Source organism: Oncorhynchus gorbuscha, linkage group LG06 (genome assembly GCF_021184085.1).
Source record: "Oncorhynchus gorbuscha isolate QuinsamMale2020 ecotype Even-year linkage group LG06, OgorEven_v1.0, whole genome shotgun sequence".
NCBI classification, from domain to species: domain Eukaryota; kingdom Metazoa; phylum Chordata; class Actinopteri; order Salmoniformes; family Salmonidae; genus Oncorhynchus; species Oncorhynchus gorbuscha.
The window spans coordinates 68,390,537-68,409,345 of NC_060178.1; the positions used below are offsets into that span (position 1 = coordinate 68,390,537).

General features: G+C 42.3%; 1 protein-coding gene across 1 annotated transcript; it reads right to left on the bottom strand.

Annotated features, from left to right (window-relative positions):
• Nucleotides 1-659: 659 nt before the first annotated feature.
• Nucleotides 660-6,912, bottom strand: LOC124038264 (serine/threonine-protein phosphatase 2A 55 kDa regulatory subunit B delta isoform). Its single transcript, XM_046353902.1, has 10 exons — nucleotides 6,733-6,912; nucleotides 6,493-6,567; nucleotides 4,891-4,988; nucleotides 4,059-4,224; nucleotides 3,865-3,977; nucleotides 3,575-3,752; nucleotides 3,260-3,424; nucleotides 2,980-3,149; nucleotides 2,411-2,502; nucleotides 660-2,314 (listed from the first exon to the last, which is right to left on the bottom strand). The coding sequence occupies exons 1-10, from the start codon at nucleotides 6,737-6,739 to the stop codon at nucleotides 2,035-2,037; spliced, it is 1,344 nt and encodes a 447-aa protein (XP_046209858.1). The 5' UTR covers nucleotides 6,740-6,912; the 3' UTR covers nucleotides 660-2,034.
• Between the last annotated feature and the right edge of the window lie 11,897 nt (nucleotides 6,913-18,809).

Genomic DNA, 18,809 nt, shown 5'->3' on the forward strand with positions numbered 1-18,809 from the left:
AGTCACCCCTGTTGTGACTCATACAGCTGGCATGCCTTCAAATGGGTCAACTTCAGAATCAAGGGAAAAGGGGTTGATGTAGCATTCTCCATTTTAGCTGATTGCCTCAAATCTTATCTTCTTCACCTTGGTGAATGCTTTGTACTGCTTCTTTCTCCCAGAAATGCCTTGAATCAGGAACTGCTTTGTGCTGCCCTGTTCCTCTCAGTATTTAGAATGTTGTTTTATATTGACGGCTGCCAATCGGCATTCATGTTTATCTCATTATCTTTTGCATGTCGAGTTTGTGGTTTGCCTGATTGTTATGCTCAAGGGAATGATTAATGTGAATGAATATTAATTGTGAAATATTTCCTTCACTAATGTTCTTTGAGAAATTACTTAAATGAGTACTGAAAAAGTACAATGTATGTTTGAGTTATTTAGCACTCTTAGCCAGAGTGAGCAATTCAGGTTAAGTGCCTTGTTCAAGGGCACATTGACAGATTTTTCACCTAGTCTCAGGATTTGAACCAGCGAAGTTCTTAATCGCTAGGCTACCTGCTGCATTTGAAATCATTCCACAATTTTCTCTGAACACCTCAACTTACTGAATAGACATCTACAGTATGCCATCAGACTAATTTCACCTGTTTAAATTAATGGAGGCATAATGCAAATTAACATTATTTGATTTTATTTAACTTTGGTCAACATAAACATATGAATACATTGCCACCATGTTAATTATTAAACAGAGAAATTCTTTATTACCAGTGTTCCTGTTTTTAATGTTATCAGTACATATGTCAATTCAACCTTCATTTTTGCATTGGTAACTTGGAAAACAAAGTATGCACTTTTGATCCCAATAAATGATATAAGGGCACATGTAAGAGGCTTGTCGGAATGTCCTCTTACTACACGAAGAACCATCAACTTTCCATGTTTTGGAGGTAAGCTGTATAACAATAGAGCTGTATGGTGTGCAGTACTCTTTCTCTGACTAATTATATACCTAGTGTTTTCACAGACAGCCACAAATAGCAGCAGTAATGAGAAATCTATAAAATAGAATTTAAAAATAATGCACATAAGGTTCGTAAAACATTTGGGGACATAACCAGTAGCTGTCATTGATAGACGTAGGTATTAAGGCTGCAGATTCCCTTTGTCTTGAATCTCCTCCCATGACGTTTCCAGCCTGGATCTTAAATGAGAGAAACACAAATAAATATCTCGACACTTGCACATGATCGGTCTCAAACGGTGGTTCTGAAACGTCGGAGTAGTTCCTTTGAAGATGGCTGGAGAGAACTACTCAAAAGACCGCAGTGTGACAGAATGTTTTTCCACCTCCACAACATAAAAACATGCAAAGCAGTTAAGAACATGATTTAATACAGTTCTAAATATTAAAACACATAGCTGTAGTTTTAGTTACTTTTATTAAGTGGATGACACCATAAAGGTGTACTTGAATAGATACAGTCATTGAGATTACCATGTCTGGGGGATAAATTGGGGATAGGAGGGAGTGGGTAGAGAAAAGAAAAAGGTCCACTTTCCAAATTCATGACCTGTTGCAAGTGCTTTGGCCTGAATGCATGGTCAATGGGGGAATGTTAACAGGTAGGCCTAAAACCCAGGAAATATCATGTTTTAGAAAGGCCCAAAAGAGGGTGTTATAACAATAACAAGAGGTCATTTTCAGGGCTTTCCATAGTTTGGTTGTTAGATTATGAAATAAAGGCTGAAAATGTCAACACAAACACCAATGTTCAAGAGTTTGAACTCTTGGGAGTGCCGTTCCATTGATTCAAAGTAAGGTGGGCTCTCCGGGTCCGATCTCTGCCCTGGCACCGATTCACCCAAGGCAAAATCAACCTCAAAATAAAAAAACAGGCAGACCAATCAACCTCCTGCGGCAACAAAAGGAGAAAAGTGCCACCAGGAGGACGATAGGGCTGTTAGTTTCTGATACGGATAAACCACTAGGCTTAACTACGCAGGAACAGTAAAGCCTTGTCCTCAGGATGGAGCCCAATTATTTTTTTAGTTGATCTTATCCTGGAAAATGTACAGGTTGTTGGTGGCTGCCACAGCGATGACATTTTCTTTGGGGTGCCAGGCGGTGTGCAGGATCTTCTTGTTGAAATCCAGGCTGTCCACGCTAATTTCGTCTTTCTTCCTCTTGCCTCCAGTGGAGACTTTGCGGGGTTTGAGTGTGCCACGCGGTTTGCTGCTCTCCCTGGAGGCCTCCAGTGTAATGTCCTTCCTGGTGTTGCGGTCAAACATCCGGAAGAAGTTGTTGTAGGAGCCAGTCATGATTGCACTGAGAAATGAAAGAAACATTAATAATTAAAACTTGTCCAAAGAACAACGTAGTAGTTGCAGATTGCCTTAAACAGAGAAAGTGCTAGGTTCTCACCTGTCGCTACCGTTCCAGCAGCACTCAAACTTGTCAAAGATGCAGTCATTTTCATACAATGAACAGAGCTTGCTGCGAAGGTATTCGTGAACCTGGACGGGAGAACGTTGATTAGTGTATTTGGAAAAGAATGGCGTCTTTCTAACTATTTTTCTTATACCCAACTCGATAATTGTGGGTAAGCAAACCACACTGAAAATTGTGTTAGTTGTAGTGTTATCACTAGGAAGAGCAAGCTAGGTACCTTACAGTGATTGGGGGAAAAAATGGATAGTTACATATCGTGATTCTATTTTTTTATATAATTTTTTACAATATCGCAATTTTATTTTTGCACTAGTTGGCTGTACATGCACCAAAACTTCAGTATTTGACCTTCATCTTATTTTTAAATAGGGAATGTATTTTGTATCTCTCATCTCTATGCAGCAGACGTATGATGAGCAATATGTTTGGAACATCGAATCGCAATACATATAGAATTGTGAGAATTGCAATACATATCGTATTGGCACCTAAGTGTAGCGATATTGTATTGTGAGGTCCCTGATAATTCCCAGCCCTGGTACCTGATATGTCTCGACTGGCCTGTTCTCCATGTTGAGGTCCCACACCTTGACAGAGAGGTAGTCCCGTGTCATCATGTATCGCCCGCTATGACTGAACTTCACGTCAGAAATGGACGAGATGATCTCAGAGAAGAACGACCTGCTGCTTGGATCCTCAGGCTCCTCAAAGACTACAATCACAAACATGGAGAGATACTCAAAATGACAGACAATCAAAGCTCATTTATCTCTGAATGAACATCATTTAGAATGCAGAGAACAAGGCTCTACGGATACTCACACTTAGTGTGCCTATCGCAGAGTGCTGCTGCTCGCATGTCACAGAGGCGTATGGTGCCTTTGCTACTGCTGTACACAAATACATTGCATTGGTTTGGTTGGCACTCAGCAGCTGTGATCACCTCTGTCAGTTCCTCCATGTTGGCAGGCTTGATGTCTACAATGTCTGAGAACACACTGTTAAGGAAATGAACTGAAATGAGTCTAAAAGGCTCATATAGGCTAATACAGCGCAGTTCGGACAAAGCAAACATTTGCATCTAAAAGTCATGATGCTGAAGATTTCAGGACAGATAACTTTTCAGACAAAAGATACTAAAGCTTCTGTCAGTGATTTCCAAGTGCCATAGGTTAATTCTTAGGTCATCAGCGGAGAGGTACGTTTGATGATCGCTATTTACAGAAATGGAATTAATATGATATGTATGAGCGTTGGCAAACACCCTCCGAGGACTTGCTTCTACCATGAGATCCATGGGCATCAGAACTGGTACCTATAAACACAGGACAGATTTATTCAGAGGTGGAAGCGATAAGCATGCTGCGTGTGTTTGTTCTTGTACAGTGTTTTCAGAAATCTTAAAGGTTAAGCAACACTAAACCAACCCGCAGGGAGGTAATTCTAAAGGGATCCCTGAGACGTCCATCTTCGTCTTTCAAGTTGTAACCCTCAGCCCGCTTGTCTCGTTCACTGATCTTCCACAATTTGATAGTTTTATCTGTATGAAACAAAAACGTGTATGTTGAGGCTGAAGACAACCTAACCAAAAGCTTAGTAGGTTCAAGCAAAATGTTCTTACCATTTGTTGAGAGCAGAAAGTGAGCAGAGTTTTGTTGGGGTAACCATCTTATTTTGTTAATTTTTTCCTCAATTTCTAAACTTTTCAAGTAGTCAAATTCAGGTTCGTGACTCTGAAATGTGCTATAGACGTTGTATTCCCCTCGCAGGTGTGGTCTATTTTTACACTGAAAGAGAAAAGTAGATGTGCACTGCGTGTCAAACTTAGATATTAAACATATATGAACATTAGAATTTTCATAATTTCTTTCCATAACAACCTATCATAGCTGACTCCAACATGTATGTCAGTAACCAGATTTCCATCCAACCTTTTTAAACGAGTAAAGAACGACAGATAAAAAATAAAAATGTCATTACAGGTCTGACGAAACCAGCAAATTCGGCGGTCAATTTTCCAAACGTCAACAAAACACGCTAGACAAAGTGGGATCTTTGTGTCGGTAAAATGCAAGAAATGGAAGTGGAATCTTGCTCTTTTGTCAATAATAATCTCATGTAGCCTAGGCTATACCTGCACAGTATCTGCGAGCTGTAGAGTGCACGTGCCAATACCAGAGTGGGCGCATTCGCTATAAACACAACTTTTTTTTGTGACAAAACCATCAGTAGAGTTGAAAATGGGATGCAAACCTGTACATGGGAATTTAACCGCAAAAGTAATTTTTATGTGCACTACGTCATCACACACAGCCTTTTAAGTCAATTTGATGGAATCCTCTCTGTTGGGAAAATGCGGATTTAGAATATTTGCATGACAATCTGTCGCCAATTGGATGGAAACTTAGCTAGTGTTTATGAAAATATATGTAGTTGGTAATTACAAAATTCACCTCCTGTTCATGTTGAAATATGACAACTCTGCCTCCCTTGTCTCCAGTTGCTAGAAACTCTCCAGAATGGTTGAATTCAACCGTTGAGATGATATCCGCTGAAAGGAGGACATGTACCATTAAATCTGGATTCTGGAGCATGATTAAGTGTATAAGGGTTATCCTTATATAACAGACACACATCAGCAAAATGACACCTGGTACAAAAAAACAGTAATGGTGAAACATGGGTGCACACTATGCCATGTAGTCGACAGAGCAGTTTGTGCATTTCTACCTCTACTTTGAAATAATGAAACACACAAATGTGACTCTCTCCCTATCAGAATGTATGCCGCGTTCAAAACAACTGGGAACTTGGGATAAAAAGTAGCTCCGACTGGGGAAATCATTTTGAACGGTCATTCCAACTCAGAATTCCAAGTCGGAAACGTTTTTAGAGCCCCGACTTAAGGACCTGCAGATCACAGACGTAATTATTTGACCTTGTTTTTTTCCCTTCTAGTTCACAGTTGTCATAAAAGCACCAGTACTTTATCATACAAATATGTGCTCAAACAAAGTGAGGGAAACACTCTTTAAAGCAACTCATAGTATCAGTAAATATTAGAAATGTTTATGAGAAATGTATATTTTGTCCATCTGGGCCAGAATCACTTGGGGCATTTGTATTTCCAATGTGTGTATGCGACTACGTTCTGGGTGGATCTTCAGCTGGACTTGGGTAAAAGATTTGGTAGGGACATCCATCTGCAAGCTTGTGAGGTTCTTTTAGTTTTTTAATAATAACAAAAAGTTAGAGATTAATTTGAATATAATTATTGCGAAATATTACATCATAACATGTATTTAAAAAAATATATATATTTTTATTTATTTACTATTTTTCAAAGTAGATTTAAATAATTACTTTACAACATTGCATACTATTCTCTGTAACAATATGAAGGCAATGAAATCAATTGATACACTAAGCTATTCAAATGTATTTGAATGTAAAAACCCTGTAAGTGTTTCTGTTCTTGTGTTTATCTGTTTGTGATGTTTTGTGTTAGAATTTTTAAGAAGGACGCATAGATTTTTGTAACACATTTGTATTCTTCAAAATGTATAGAAATTCAATTTTAAAAAACGGCTTGCCATGTTCGACGCAGACCTTTGACGTCATTGACAAATCGCACCCACACTAGCTAACTTAATAACTACGCTAGCAAGATGACTCGTTAGTTTACGACAGTATATTTATCTTACTAGCCTATAAAAAATACAATATCTAATACGTACTCTTGACTGCCTAAATCGTATTATATAATACATAAATGTGCGGGACATAAGTTACTGGGGACAGTTGTTTGGGTAGTTATACCGTTAGCTTGCTAATGCTAGCCGAACGTAAGCAAGAGAAGCCAGCTAAGATAACGTTAGTTAGTTAAAAAAAAAACTCCGCGTTGCCCAGCAGTGCTCCTTATATACATGTAGTGTCATGACATCTTTGTTCTTGAAAAGACAGTCAGTCAAAAGGCGTAGTTGGCGGAAGTTAGCTAACAGTATCACATTTGAGCTCAAACGCTAACGTTTAGCTAGCTACCATTAGCTACTCACCTTCCGCAACATCTTCATCTATTGCCCCCTTCACTTGTGAGAAACACCACTGAAAGTCATTTCCACCGGCAACTCCTGCATAACAACAATATTGGAATAATTAGCGCCAGTTCACCAACCCATTTAGTCAAATGATGTGTTGTCAGTTAACGCTAGCTAGCCAAGTTAAAACTTGCATTCAGGCCACACAGCAACGAGTGAGTGTATGGGGACCCTTTCCTAGCTGCAAAAGTAGCTTACCTGCCATTGTTTCATTTAGCAGAGTTGGCTATTACTGAACACTGCTTATTCAACCAATGTAACTTGCATGGGGTAAAAATAGTCAACATCCACAGGCAAGGTGAAGAGTCGGGATCAGATCACGGAAATCGTCTGTGATTTTTTTCCCCCATCCAAAATGGCGCACATTGCGTGACACAATGACGTTATTTCGACATGCCTCCAAGCATCTTTCAGGTATCTATCCAGACCCCCACCATCCGTCAATCCATCCATCTTCTTTGATGAGTTTTAACGGCGGTTGGCATCCAATAAATGTTGCATTACCTACACCAGCTAGACTGGAGTATATCTCCCTTTTACTTCGCTTATAAACCAACAAATACCCTACCATAGCCCTACACGCATTAAAACCCTCCACCCTACTCCACTAAATCTATTGAGTCATACCTCAGGCCAACAGCCTGAAAGGATGGGACACCACCACTCAACATACCCTGTAACTCTTCATACTACAAATCTCTTACAACCAAATACATGTCTGCAGCTGCCACCACAACCTCAATTTTCTGCGACTTACTGTATGTTCCAGTTGATAATTATTGCTATAAAACACAAGAAAAACCCAATCTTACTGAACCATATATCACTTGTTGGCCTATCCCTTTGCACTGGTACAGATGTACTACTCACACCATTCCTCTTAGGATCCCTCCCCCTTGACCCATCTTCTTCAACTTTATTCACTGCCTCAGCATGCCGTAACTTCTGCACTACTCTAACCCTGGTAACCTCAACCTGCCTCTCTGTCACCGGACATTTTTGATTCCCAGGCCCATGGGCATCCCTACAATTAAAACATACTGCTTCGTACCCTAATGTTACACATACCTTTGTCTCATACCCTTTTGCATACTTCTCAAACCTAAGAACCTCCCTCCTAAACACTCCTGCCACATGCCCATAAGCTTGACACCTTGTAACAACGTAATGTATTCTGTACAAAAGCTTGTACGGGATAACTGATATATCCTAACATCACTTTGTCAAGCAACGACTCAACATCAAAAAAAAAAAACAGACAACGACTCTTCTGTTTCTCCATTCGGGACACCCTGTCTGCATCGCACCAAACAACGAGCAGCACAAACACAGAGAATCTTCCCCTCCAGTCCACGTTCACATTTACCACTACCACCATTATTCTAACAAACCATCTCATTTTTTCCCTAATTTTTTAACCAATTCAAGGTTACCCTCTTTCTCTCTTTTTCCCTCCATTCCTCCTCCGTAATCCAAATATGCGTCTTCTTATGATAATACTGCACTTCTCCTGATATACATCTCATTCTTGCTGTCTCAATGGACTCCATTTCCCACTCACTCAGTTCCATCCTCCCATCCATCCGTCCCTAACTGTAGACAGTTTTGTCTATGTTTGAGTCATTTAGGCTCGGCCCTACTCCTTGCAACTTCATTGAGACAACAGAAAAACTGGATTGATCCTCACCTTTAATAATGTTGATGATTGAATTAAAGTGCAATGTATGGTTGTACATTGAAATGTAACATAGGCCTACCTTTAAAAGTGTTTGTAATGCAATTCAAGTAAAAAGTGTCGGTAAAGGACATCACTGACAAACTGAAACTGTCCATCCGCACAGACAGTATGAAGAAGGGGCCCGGTACCCTGCCCTGAACTTTAGTGTCACTGTTACTAGCCGGCTACCACCCTGTACTTAACCCTGCTTCTTAGAGAATGCTGCCCCACAGTATGTACATAGTCATTGAACATTGGTCACAAGTCGGAAGTTTACATACACTTAGGTTGGAGTCATTAAAACTAGTTTTTCAACCACTCCCAAAAATTATTGGAGAGTTTTCTGACCTCGCCTTCTGGATGATAGCGGGGAGAACAGGCAGTGGCTCGGGTGGTTGTGGTCCTTGAGGATCTTTATGGCCTTCCTGTGACATCGGGTGGTGTAGGTGTCCTGGAGGGCAGGTAGTTTGCCCCCGGTGATGAGTTGTGCAGACCTCACAACCCTCTGGAGAGCCTTACGGTTGTGGGCGGAGCAGTTGCCGTACCAGGCGGTGATACAGCCCGACAGGATGCTCTCGATTGTGCATCTGTAGAAGTTTGTGAGTGCTTTTGGTGACGAGCCAAATTTCTTCAGCCTCCTGAGGTTGAAGAGGCGCTGCTGCGCCTTCTTCGCGACGCTGTCTGTGTGGGTGGACCAATTCAGTTTGTCCGTGATGTGTACCCCGAGGAACTTAAAACTTACTACCCTCTCCACTACTGTCCCATCGATGTGGATAGGGGGGTGCTCCCTCTGCTGTTTCCTGAAGTCCACAATCATCTCCTTTGTTTTGTTGATGTTGAGTGTGAGGTTATTTTCCTGACACCACGCTCCGAGGGCCCTCACCTCCTCCCTGTAGGCCGTCTCGTAGTTGTTGGTAATCAAGCCTACCACTGTAGTGTCATCCGCAAACTTGATGATTGAGTTGGAGGTGTGCATGGCCACGCAGTCGTGGGTGAACAGGGAGTACAGGAGAGGGCTCAGAACGCACCCTTGTGGGTCCCCAGTGTTGAGGATCAGCGGGGTGGAGATGTTGTTACCTACCCTCACCACCTGGGGACGGCCCGTCAGGAAGTCCAGTACCCAGTTGCACAGGGCGGGGTCGAGACCCAGGGTCTCGAGCTTGATGACGAGCTTGGAGGGTACTATGGTGTTAAATGCTGATCTGTAGTCGATGAACAGCATTCTCACATAGGTATTCCTCTTGTCCAGATGGGTTAGGGCAGTGTGCTGTGTGGTTGAGATTGCATTGTCTGTGGACCTATTTGGACTGTAAGCAAATTGGAGTCGGTCTAGGGTGTCAGGTAGGGTGGAGGTGATATGGTCCTTGACTAGTCTCTCAAAGCACTTCATGATGACGGAAGTGAGTGCTACGGGGAGGTAGTCGTTTAGCTCTGTTACCTTAGCTTTCTTGGGAACAGGGACAATGGTGGCCCTCTTGAAGCATTTGGGAACAGCAGACTGGGATTGATTTAATATGTCCGAAAACACACCAGCCAAATGGTCTGCGCATGCTCTGAGGACGCGGCTGGGGATGTCGTCTGGTTCTGCAGCCTTGCAAGGGTTTACAGGTTTAAATGTTTTACTCATGTCGGCTGCAGTGAAGGAGAGTCCGCAGGTTTTGGTTGCGGGCCGTGTCAGTGGCGCTGTATTGTCCTCAAAGCGGGCAAAAAAGTTATTTAGTCTGCCTGGGAGAAAGACATCCTGGTCCGTGACGGGGCTGGTTTTCTTTTTGTAATCTGTGATTGACTGTAAACCCTGCCACATACCTCTTGTGTCTGTTGAATTGTGACTCTACTTTGTCTCTATACTGACGCTTAGCTTGTTTGATTGCCTTGCTGAGGGAATAGCTACACTGTTTGTATTTGGTCATGTTTCCGGTCACTTTGCCCTGGTTAAAAGCAGTGGTTAGCTCCTTCAGTTTCACCCGAATGCTGTCATCAATCCACGGTTTCTGTTTTGGGAATCTTTTAACCGTTACTATGGGAACGACATCGTCAATGCACTTTCTAATGAACTGGCTCACCGAATCAGCGTATTCGTCAATGTTGTTGTTGGAAGCAATGCGGAACATATCCCAATCCACGTGATCGAAGCAGTTTTGAAGCATGGAATCAGATTGTTCGGACCAGCGTTGAACAGACCTGAGCGCGGGAGCTTCTTGTTTTAGTTTCTGTCTGTAGGCAGGGAGCAAACAAAATTGAGTCGTGGTCAGCTTTTCCGAAAGCAGGGTGGGGGAGGGCCTTATATGCGTCGCGGAAGTTAGAATAGCAATGATCCAAGTTTTTACCAGCCCTGGTTGCGCAATCGATATGCTGATACAATTTGGGGAGTCTTGTTTTCAGATTAGCCTTGTTAAAATCGCCAGCTACAATGAATGCAGCTCAGGATATGTGGTTTCCAGTTTGCAAAGAGTCAAATAATGTTCGTTCAGGGCCATCGATGTGTCTGATTGGGGGAGAATATATACGGCTGTAATTATAATCGAAGATAATTCCCTTGGTAGATTGTGAGGAATTCTAAGTCAGGTGAAGAGAAGGACTTGAGTTCCTGTATGTTGTTGTGATCACACCACGTCTCGTTAATCATAAGGCTTACGCTCCCGCCCCTCTTCTTACTAGAAGGATGTTTGTTTCTGTTGGCGCGATGCGTGAAGAAACCAGCTGGCTGCACCGATTCCGTTAGCGTCTCTCTTTCCGTGAAGCAAGTCTCTGATGTCTCTCTGGAATACTACCCTTGCTCGGATTTCATCAACCTTGTTGTCAAGAGACTGGACATTGGCGAGTAGTATGCTAGGGAGTGGTGCACGATGTGCCCGTCTCCGGAGCCTGACCAGAATACCGCTTCGTTTGCCTCTTTTACGACGTCGTTGTTTTGGGTCGCAGGCTGGGATCCATTCCGTTGTCCTGGGTGGAAGGCAGAACACCGGATCCGCTTCGCGGAAGTCATATACCTGGTCGTACTGATGGTGAGTTGACGTTGCTCTAATATTCAGTAGTTCTTCCCAACTGTATGTAATGAAGCCTAAGATTACCTGGGGTACCAATGTAAGAAATAACACGTAAAAATCAAACACTGCATAGTTTCCTAGGAACGCGAAGCGAGGCGGCCATCTCTGTCGGCGCCAGAAGCAATCCCCATGTGCAGTTGCAAACCATAGTCTGGCTTTTTTTTATGGCGGTCTGGTTCATCCATGGGAGCAATTTCCTAACACCTAAAGGTACCATGTTCATCTGTACAAACAATAGTACGCAAGTATAAACACCATGGGACCACGCAGCCGTCATACCGCTCAGGAAGGAGAAGCGTTCTCTCTCCTAGAGATGAACGTACTTTGGTGCGAAAAGTGCAAATCAATCCCAGAACAACAGCAAAGGACCATGTGCAGATGCTGGAGGAAACATATGCAAAAGTATCTATAGCCACAGTAAAACAAGTTCTCTATCGACATAACCTGAAATGCCACTCAGCAAGGATGAAACCACTGCTCCAAAACCGCCATAGGAAAGCCAGACTATGGTTTGCAACTGCACATGGGGACAAAGAACACACTTTTTGGAGAAATGTCCTCTGGTCTGATGAAACATAAATATAACTGTTTGTCCATAATGACCATCATTATGTTTGGAGGAAAAAGGGGGAGGCTTGCAAGCCGAAGAATACCATCCCAACCGTGAAGCACGGGGGAGGCAGCATGATGTTGTGGGGGTGCTTTGCTGCAGGAGGGACTGGTGTACTTTATAAAATATATGGAATCATGAGGCAGGAAATTATGTGGATATATTGAAGCAAAATATCAAGACATCAGTCAGGATGTTAAAGCTTGGTCGCAAATTTGTCTTCCAAATGTACAATGACCCCAAGCATACTTCCAAAGTTGTAGCAAAATGGCCTAAGGACAACAAAGTCAAGGTATTGGAGTTGTCATCACAAAGCCCTGACCTCAATCCTAGAGAAAATTTGACGGCAGAACTGAAAAAGCGTGTGCGTGCGAGCAAGGAGGCCTACAAACCTGACTCAGTTACACCAGCTCTGTCAGGAGGAATGGGCCAAAATTCACCCAACTCATTGTGGGAAGCTTGTGGAAGGCTACTCGAAACGTTTGACCCAAGTTAAACCTTATTTACCTAATTTGGCTAAGGTCTATGTACATTTCCGACTTCAACTGTATGCCGAGCACTTGTTGGCTGCTTATCCTTCACTCTACGGTCCAACTCATCCCAAACCATCTCAATTGGGTTGAGGTCGGGAGATTGTGGAGGACAGGTAATCTGAATCAGCACTCCATCACTCTCCTAGGTGTGTTGGGTTATTGTCCTGTTGAAAAATGAATGATAGTCCCAGTAATCGCAGACCAGAGGGGATAGCGTATTGCTGCAGAATGCTGTGGTAGCCATGCTGGTTAAATGTGCCTTGAATTCTAAATAAATCACTGACAGTGTCACCAGCAAAGCACCCGCACACCATTACACCTCCTTCTCCATGCTTCACAGTGGGAATCACATATGCGGACATGTTAAAAATGCACAAATAAAATGGCAAAATGTCTTTGTAAATAAAATTATACCAGTGACTGAGCCTATGATTGACTGGAGAAGGCCAGCCAACCCTGGTATATAAAGTGCAGTGGTTCATAAGGGTTTTGTAGTTTAAAATAAATCTCAATGCTCCATGGTAAAGGGTGTCAATTGATCTCAAATGCTGAGCGGAAGCATTCATATATAAAATACCCCATAGTCTAGTATAGGCATAAATGTCGCTGATACTAGCCTTCTTCTGGCTTCAAAAGAAAAACAGGCCTTATTTCTAACGTAAAATCCCAACTTCAGCTTAATTTTTATTGTTAGTGTCACCCATGCTCCCGCTCTCCCTCCCTGGCGCTGGAGGGTGCCAGGGTACCCGTCATCATACGCACCTGTTACCATCATTATGCGCAGCTGCGCTCATTGAACTCACCTGGACTCTCTCACTTTGTTTATTGCCCCTGCATATAGTTCTGTTCCTCTGTGTTGTTCCCTGTAGTAGCATTGTTTGTCGTGTCGTGTTTATTACATTTACATTTAAGGCATTTAGCAGACGCTCTTATCCAGAGCGACTTACAAATTGGTGCATTCACCTTATGACATCCAGTGGAACAGCCACTTTACAATAGTGATAGGATTACAAAAGTAATCCTTCTCACCCCCCCCTTAAAATATGTAGATGCACTATTGTAAAGTGGCTGTTCCACTGGATGTCATAAGGTGAATGCACCAATTTGTAAGTCGCTCTGGATAAGAGCGTCTGCTAAATGACTTAAATGTAAATGTAAATGTAAATGTAATAGTGCATCTAAATATTTTAAGGGGGGGAGGGAGGGGTGAGAAGGATTACTTTATCCTATCCTAAGTATTCCTTAAAGAGGTGGGGTTTCAGGTGTCTCCGGAAGGTGGTGATTGACTCCGCTGTCCTGGCGTCGTGAGGGAGTTTGTTCCACCATTGGGGAGCCAGAGCAGCGAACAGTTTTGACTGGGCTGAGCGGGAACTGTACTTCCTCAATGGTAGGGAGGCAAGCAGGCCAGAGGTGGATGAACGCAGTGCCCTTATTTGGGTGTAGGGCCTGATCAGAGCCTGGAGGTACTGAGGTGCCGTTCCCCTCACAGCTCCGTAGGCAAGCACCATGGTCTTGTAGCGGATGCGAGCTTCAACTGGAAGCCAGTGGAGAGAGCGGAGGAGCGGGGTGACGTGAGAGAACTTGGGAAGGTTGAACACTAGACGGGCTGCGGCGTTCTGGATGAGTTGTAGGGGTTTAATGGCACAGGCAGGGAGCCCAGCCAACAGCGAGTTGCAGTAATCCAGACGGGAGATGACAAGTGCCTGGATTAGGACCTGCGCCGCTTCCTGTGTGAGGCAGGGTCGTACTCTGCGGATGTTGTAGAGCATGAACCTACAGGAACGGGCCACCGCCTCGATGTTAGTTGAGAACGACAGGGTGTTGTCCAGGTCCAGATGCTGTCCCTGTTCCTTTGCATGTCCGTCTGTATTAAATGGTTCACTCCCTGTACCTGCTTCTCATCTGCTGCGTTGGGTCTTACAGAAAGCTACTACCATTACAAGAAGCATCAGGGAGTTTTTTAGGGTTTTGTTTTGTTGATGGTGACATCAGACTTGGGGGCCGCCACCGATGGAACCAGGGGTGGCTAAGCTGGCTCGAGAGGTTTCCTTGCCCCGATTGGCTCGGCAGTTTCAGACTTTGCCACACTTAAAAGGAATTTAGTCTTTACATATATAGCCACACCCCCACCTTAACTCGATTAGTGCGATACACATTGTAAGCATTTATACAAATATCCTTATCAAGAACAGGCTTGCTGAGCCAGGTTTCAGAAAACACAATTACATCAGCATCAGTTGATTTAGCCCAAATCCTAACCCCATCAATTTTAAACAACAGGCTGCGTACATTTAAAATACCAAAACCAGAGTTAGATTTAAATTCAGAGTCGGTTTGGAGACATTGCATATCAGGGCCAGGTTGCATGTTACATGATATCAACAAAAGAAGAATAACTAGGCACCTCGGTTTAATAACCTTGCACGGCCTCTCTTTTTTAGGAGACCTACTGCAAGAAAATTCTACAAGTGAGTTTCCAGAGAATACAAAACAGTCATTTAAAACCATTAGATTTTGGTAGTGACACAGGTTCGTACTGTTCATATGCCGCAACTGAGGACAGATGATTTTTACACGCTACGCGCTTCAGCACCTGTCGGTCCCATTCTGTGAGCTTGTGTGGCCTACCACTCCGTGGCTGAGCCGTTGTTGCTCCTAGACGTATCCAGTGCACAATAACAACGGTTGATCGTGACAACTCTAGCACGGCAGAATTTTGATGAATTGATTTGTTGGAAAGGTGGCATCCTATGACCAACATAACTCAGGATAAGACCCAGATGCAGACACAGGAAGCAGACAGTTTGATTCTCAGATGTTTATTACAAAACAGAAGGCAGGCAAATGGCAGGTCCAGGGCAGGCAGGGGTCAGTAATCCAAGACAGCTTCAATATGGGACAGAATGGCAGGCAGGTTCAGAGCAGGTAGAATGGTCAGAACCGAGAGGACTAGAAAACAGAACCTAGATATACTGGAAAACACGCTGGTAAGACTTGACAAGACAAACTGGGAACAGATCAACAGAAAACGCAGGTATAATTACACAGGGGAAAATGGGAGACACCTGGTGGGTTGTGGAGAGAAGCACAAGACAGGTGAAACATCAGGATGTGACATGACGGTGCCATGCTGAATGTCACTGAGGTCTTCAATAAGGCCATTCTACTGCCAATGTTTATCAATGGAGATTGCATGGCTATTTGCTCGATTTTATACACCTGTTAGCAACGGGTGTGGCTGAAATGGCCAAATCCACTAATTTGAAGGTGTGTCCACATACATTTGTATATACTATACACCACACTAGTGTATTCTACAGGAACCAATATCCCTCCCTAAAACAATCCTATGGAACAATCCTTGGAAAACTAAAGGCATGGAAATCGTAAATGACTTAGTAACAGGAAATACTTTTATTTCCATGACATAATTAAAAAGCAATTTTGGACTGACCAATGTAGATATTTTCAAATACATGCAACTTAAAAGTTAAATATCTTAACATTTCAATTTGAAATCTTATGGACATCAGATTAAACTTTAGGGAATCTTATTTGAGTCACAGAAGGATGTTCATATGACAGGTAAGATATACAAAACCTTGTAGAGATCATATCCAACTGACAATCTGTTAGAATATAAACTATTGGAACCAAGTCTTAAAAATAACTGATGTTGGTACAAGATGGAGAAAATGTTGGAGCATAACTAACGAAAATACAGTTAACTAAAATGTACGCTAAATCCAGTGTAAACTAATGTACAACATGTATTACAGAAGAGACAAAATCCACAACTTCTACAGCACAATGGCAGAGTAATGTTTTAAGTGTTAACTAACAATGACTCAATAATGTCCAATAGTTATGGGTGGAGCTAGAAAGTTGGCTGCCAGAAGTATTACAATGCAAACTTGTAATCTGTATGTCTGCATATTTCAAGACATGGCATATGGGGATGTAGTGAGATACCCAAATGGGCTGGACGAATCTCTTCTCACCACTCACTTTGAAAATAAATATGTATAGTACCAGTCAAAGGTTTGGACAGACCTACTCATTCAATGTTTTTTCTTTATTTGTACTATTTTCTACATTGTATAATAATAGTAAATACATCAAAACTATTAAATAACACATATGGAATAATGTAGTAACCAAAAAAGTGTTAAACAAATCAAAATATATTTTATATTTGAGATTCTTCAATGCAGCCAATCTTTACCTTGATGACATCTTTGCAAACTCTTGGCATTCTCTCAACCAGCTTCATGAGGTCGTCACCTAGAATGCATTTCAATTAACAGGTGTGCCTTGTTAAAAGTTAATTTGTAGAATTTATTTCCTTCTCAATGAGTTTGAGCCAATCAGTTGTGTTGTGACAAGGTAGGGTTGCTATACAGAAGATAGCCCTATTTGGTAAAAGACCAAGTCCATATTATGGCAAGAACAGCTCAAATAAGCAAAGAGAGGACTCCTGTGGCGGGCCGAGTGCAGTGCACGCTAACCAGGTCGCCAGGTGCACGGTGTTTCCTCCGACTGGCTTCCGGTTTGGATGCGCGCTGTGTTAAAGAAGTAGTGTGGCTTGGTTGGGTTGTGTTTCGGAGGACGCATGGCTTTCGACCTTCGTCTCTCCCGAGCCTGTATGGGAATTGTAGTGATACCACGGAATTGAGGAGAAAAGGGGGTAAAATTCAAACAAAAATAATAATAAATAAATAAAAAACAATCAAAGAGAAATGACAGTCCATCATGACTTTAAGAAATGAAAGTCAGACAATCCGGAAAATTTCAAGAACTTTGAACGTTTGTTCAAGTGCAGATGCAAAAACCATCAAGCGCTATGATGAAACTCATTCTCATGGTGAGCGCCACAGGAAAGGATGACCCAGAGTTACTGCTGTTGCAGAGGATAAGTTCATTAGCGTTAACTGCTCCTCAGATTACAGCCTAAATAAATGCTTCACAGAGTTCAAGTAACCAGACACATCTCAAAATCAACTGTTCGGAGGAGACTGCGTAAATCAGGCCTCCATGGTCGAATTTCTGCAAAGAATCGACTACTAAAGGACACCAATAAAAGAAGAGTATCGCTTGGGCCAAGAAACACAAGCAATGGACATTAGACTGGTGGAAACCTGTCCTTTGGTCTGATGAGTCCATATTTGAGATTTTTGGTTCCAACCGCCGTGTCTTTGTGAGATGCAGAGTAGGTGAACGGATGATCTCCACACGTGTGGTTCCCACCGTGAAGCTTGGAGGAGGAGGTGTGATTTTGTCGAGGTGGTTTGCTGGTGACACTGTTGGGGATTTATTTAGATTTCAAGGCACACTTAACCATCATGGCTACCACAGTATTCTGCAGCGATACGACATCCCATCTTGTTTGCGCTTAGTAGGACTATCATTTCATTTCCAACAGGACAATGACCCAAAACACCTCCAGGGTGTGTAAGTGCTATTTGACCAAGAAGGAGGGTGATGTAGTGCTGCATTAGATGACCTGGCCTCCACAATCACCCCACCTCAACCCAATTGTGATGGTTTGGAATGAGTCAGACCGCAGAGTGAAGGGTAAGCAGCCAAGTGCACAGCATATGTGGGAACTCCTTCAAAACTGTTGGAAAAACATTCCTCATGAAGCTGGTTGAGAGAATGCCAAGATTGTGTATAGCTTATATCAAGGCAAAGGGTGGCTACTTTGAAGAATCTAAAATCTGAAATATATTTGGAATTGTTTAACACCTTTTTGATTCCTACATGATTCCATATGTGTTATTTCATAGTTTTGATGTCTTCACTATTATTCTACAATGTAGAAAATAGTAAAAATAAAGAAAGCATTTTGAATGAGTAGTTGTGTCCAAACTATTAACTGCTACTGTACATGCTTAGTTGAGGTCAAAAAAATGAATACAAGTCTGTCAGTGGTATAAATACTTGGTAGAACTACAATACAGAAACCAGCTTCCCTCTGAATAAACACATTGTGCTGTATTTATTCTCTGAAAAATAGTTATTATACAGAAAATGTTATTTAAATACCAGATGTCCTATAATATCCTCCAATATTCCATATGTGCAAGTTGATATGGTATTTGGTTTGCTACCACATTTGCTTTGAAGTAACTTTGAAGATTTGCACATGCATTTTGAAGCCTCCTGACATAGGCCCTACCACTCCCATTGTTTCACTAGCAGCAATGCTAATGTTGGTTTTAGGGAAACTAAATAAAGAAAACAAATCCATATTTTTGGTCATTCTCTTTCAGGATGAATGTCAATAAAATGAAGTATATTTAAAACTTTAGTGCACCGCCCCTTTAAATGACAGTCGTTTGTACCACATAAATAAAGATAAAATTGAA

Bases quoted from the DNA above. Each gene is read 5' to 3' on its own strand.
- LOC124038264 (XM_046353902.1), bottom strand. The intron at 4,989-6,492 runs GTGAGTAGCTAA...TCCTCCTTTCAG, and splicing joins AGATGAAGATGTTGCGGAAG to CGGATATCATCTCAACGGTT. The intron at 4,225-4,890 runs GTGAATTTTGTA...TTTCTCTTTCAG, and splicing joins TATTTCAACATGAACAGGAG to TGTAAAAATAGACCACACCT.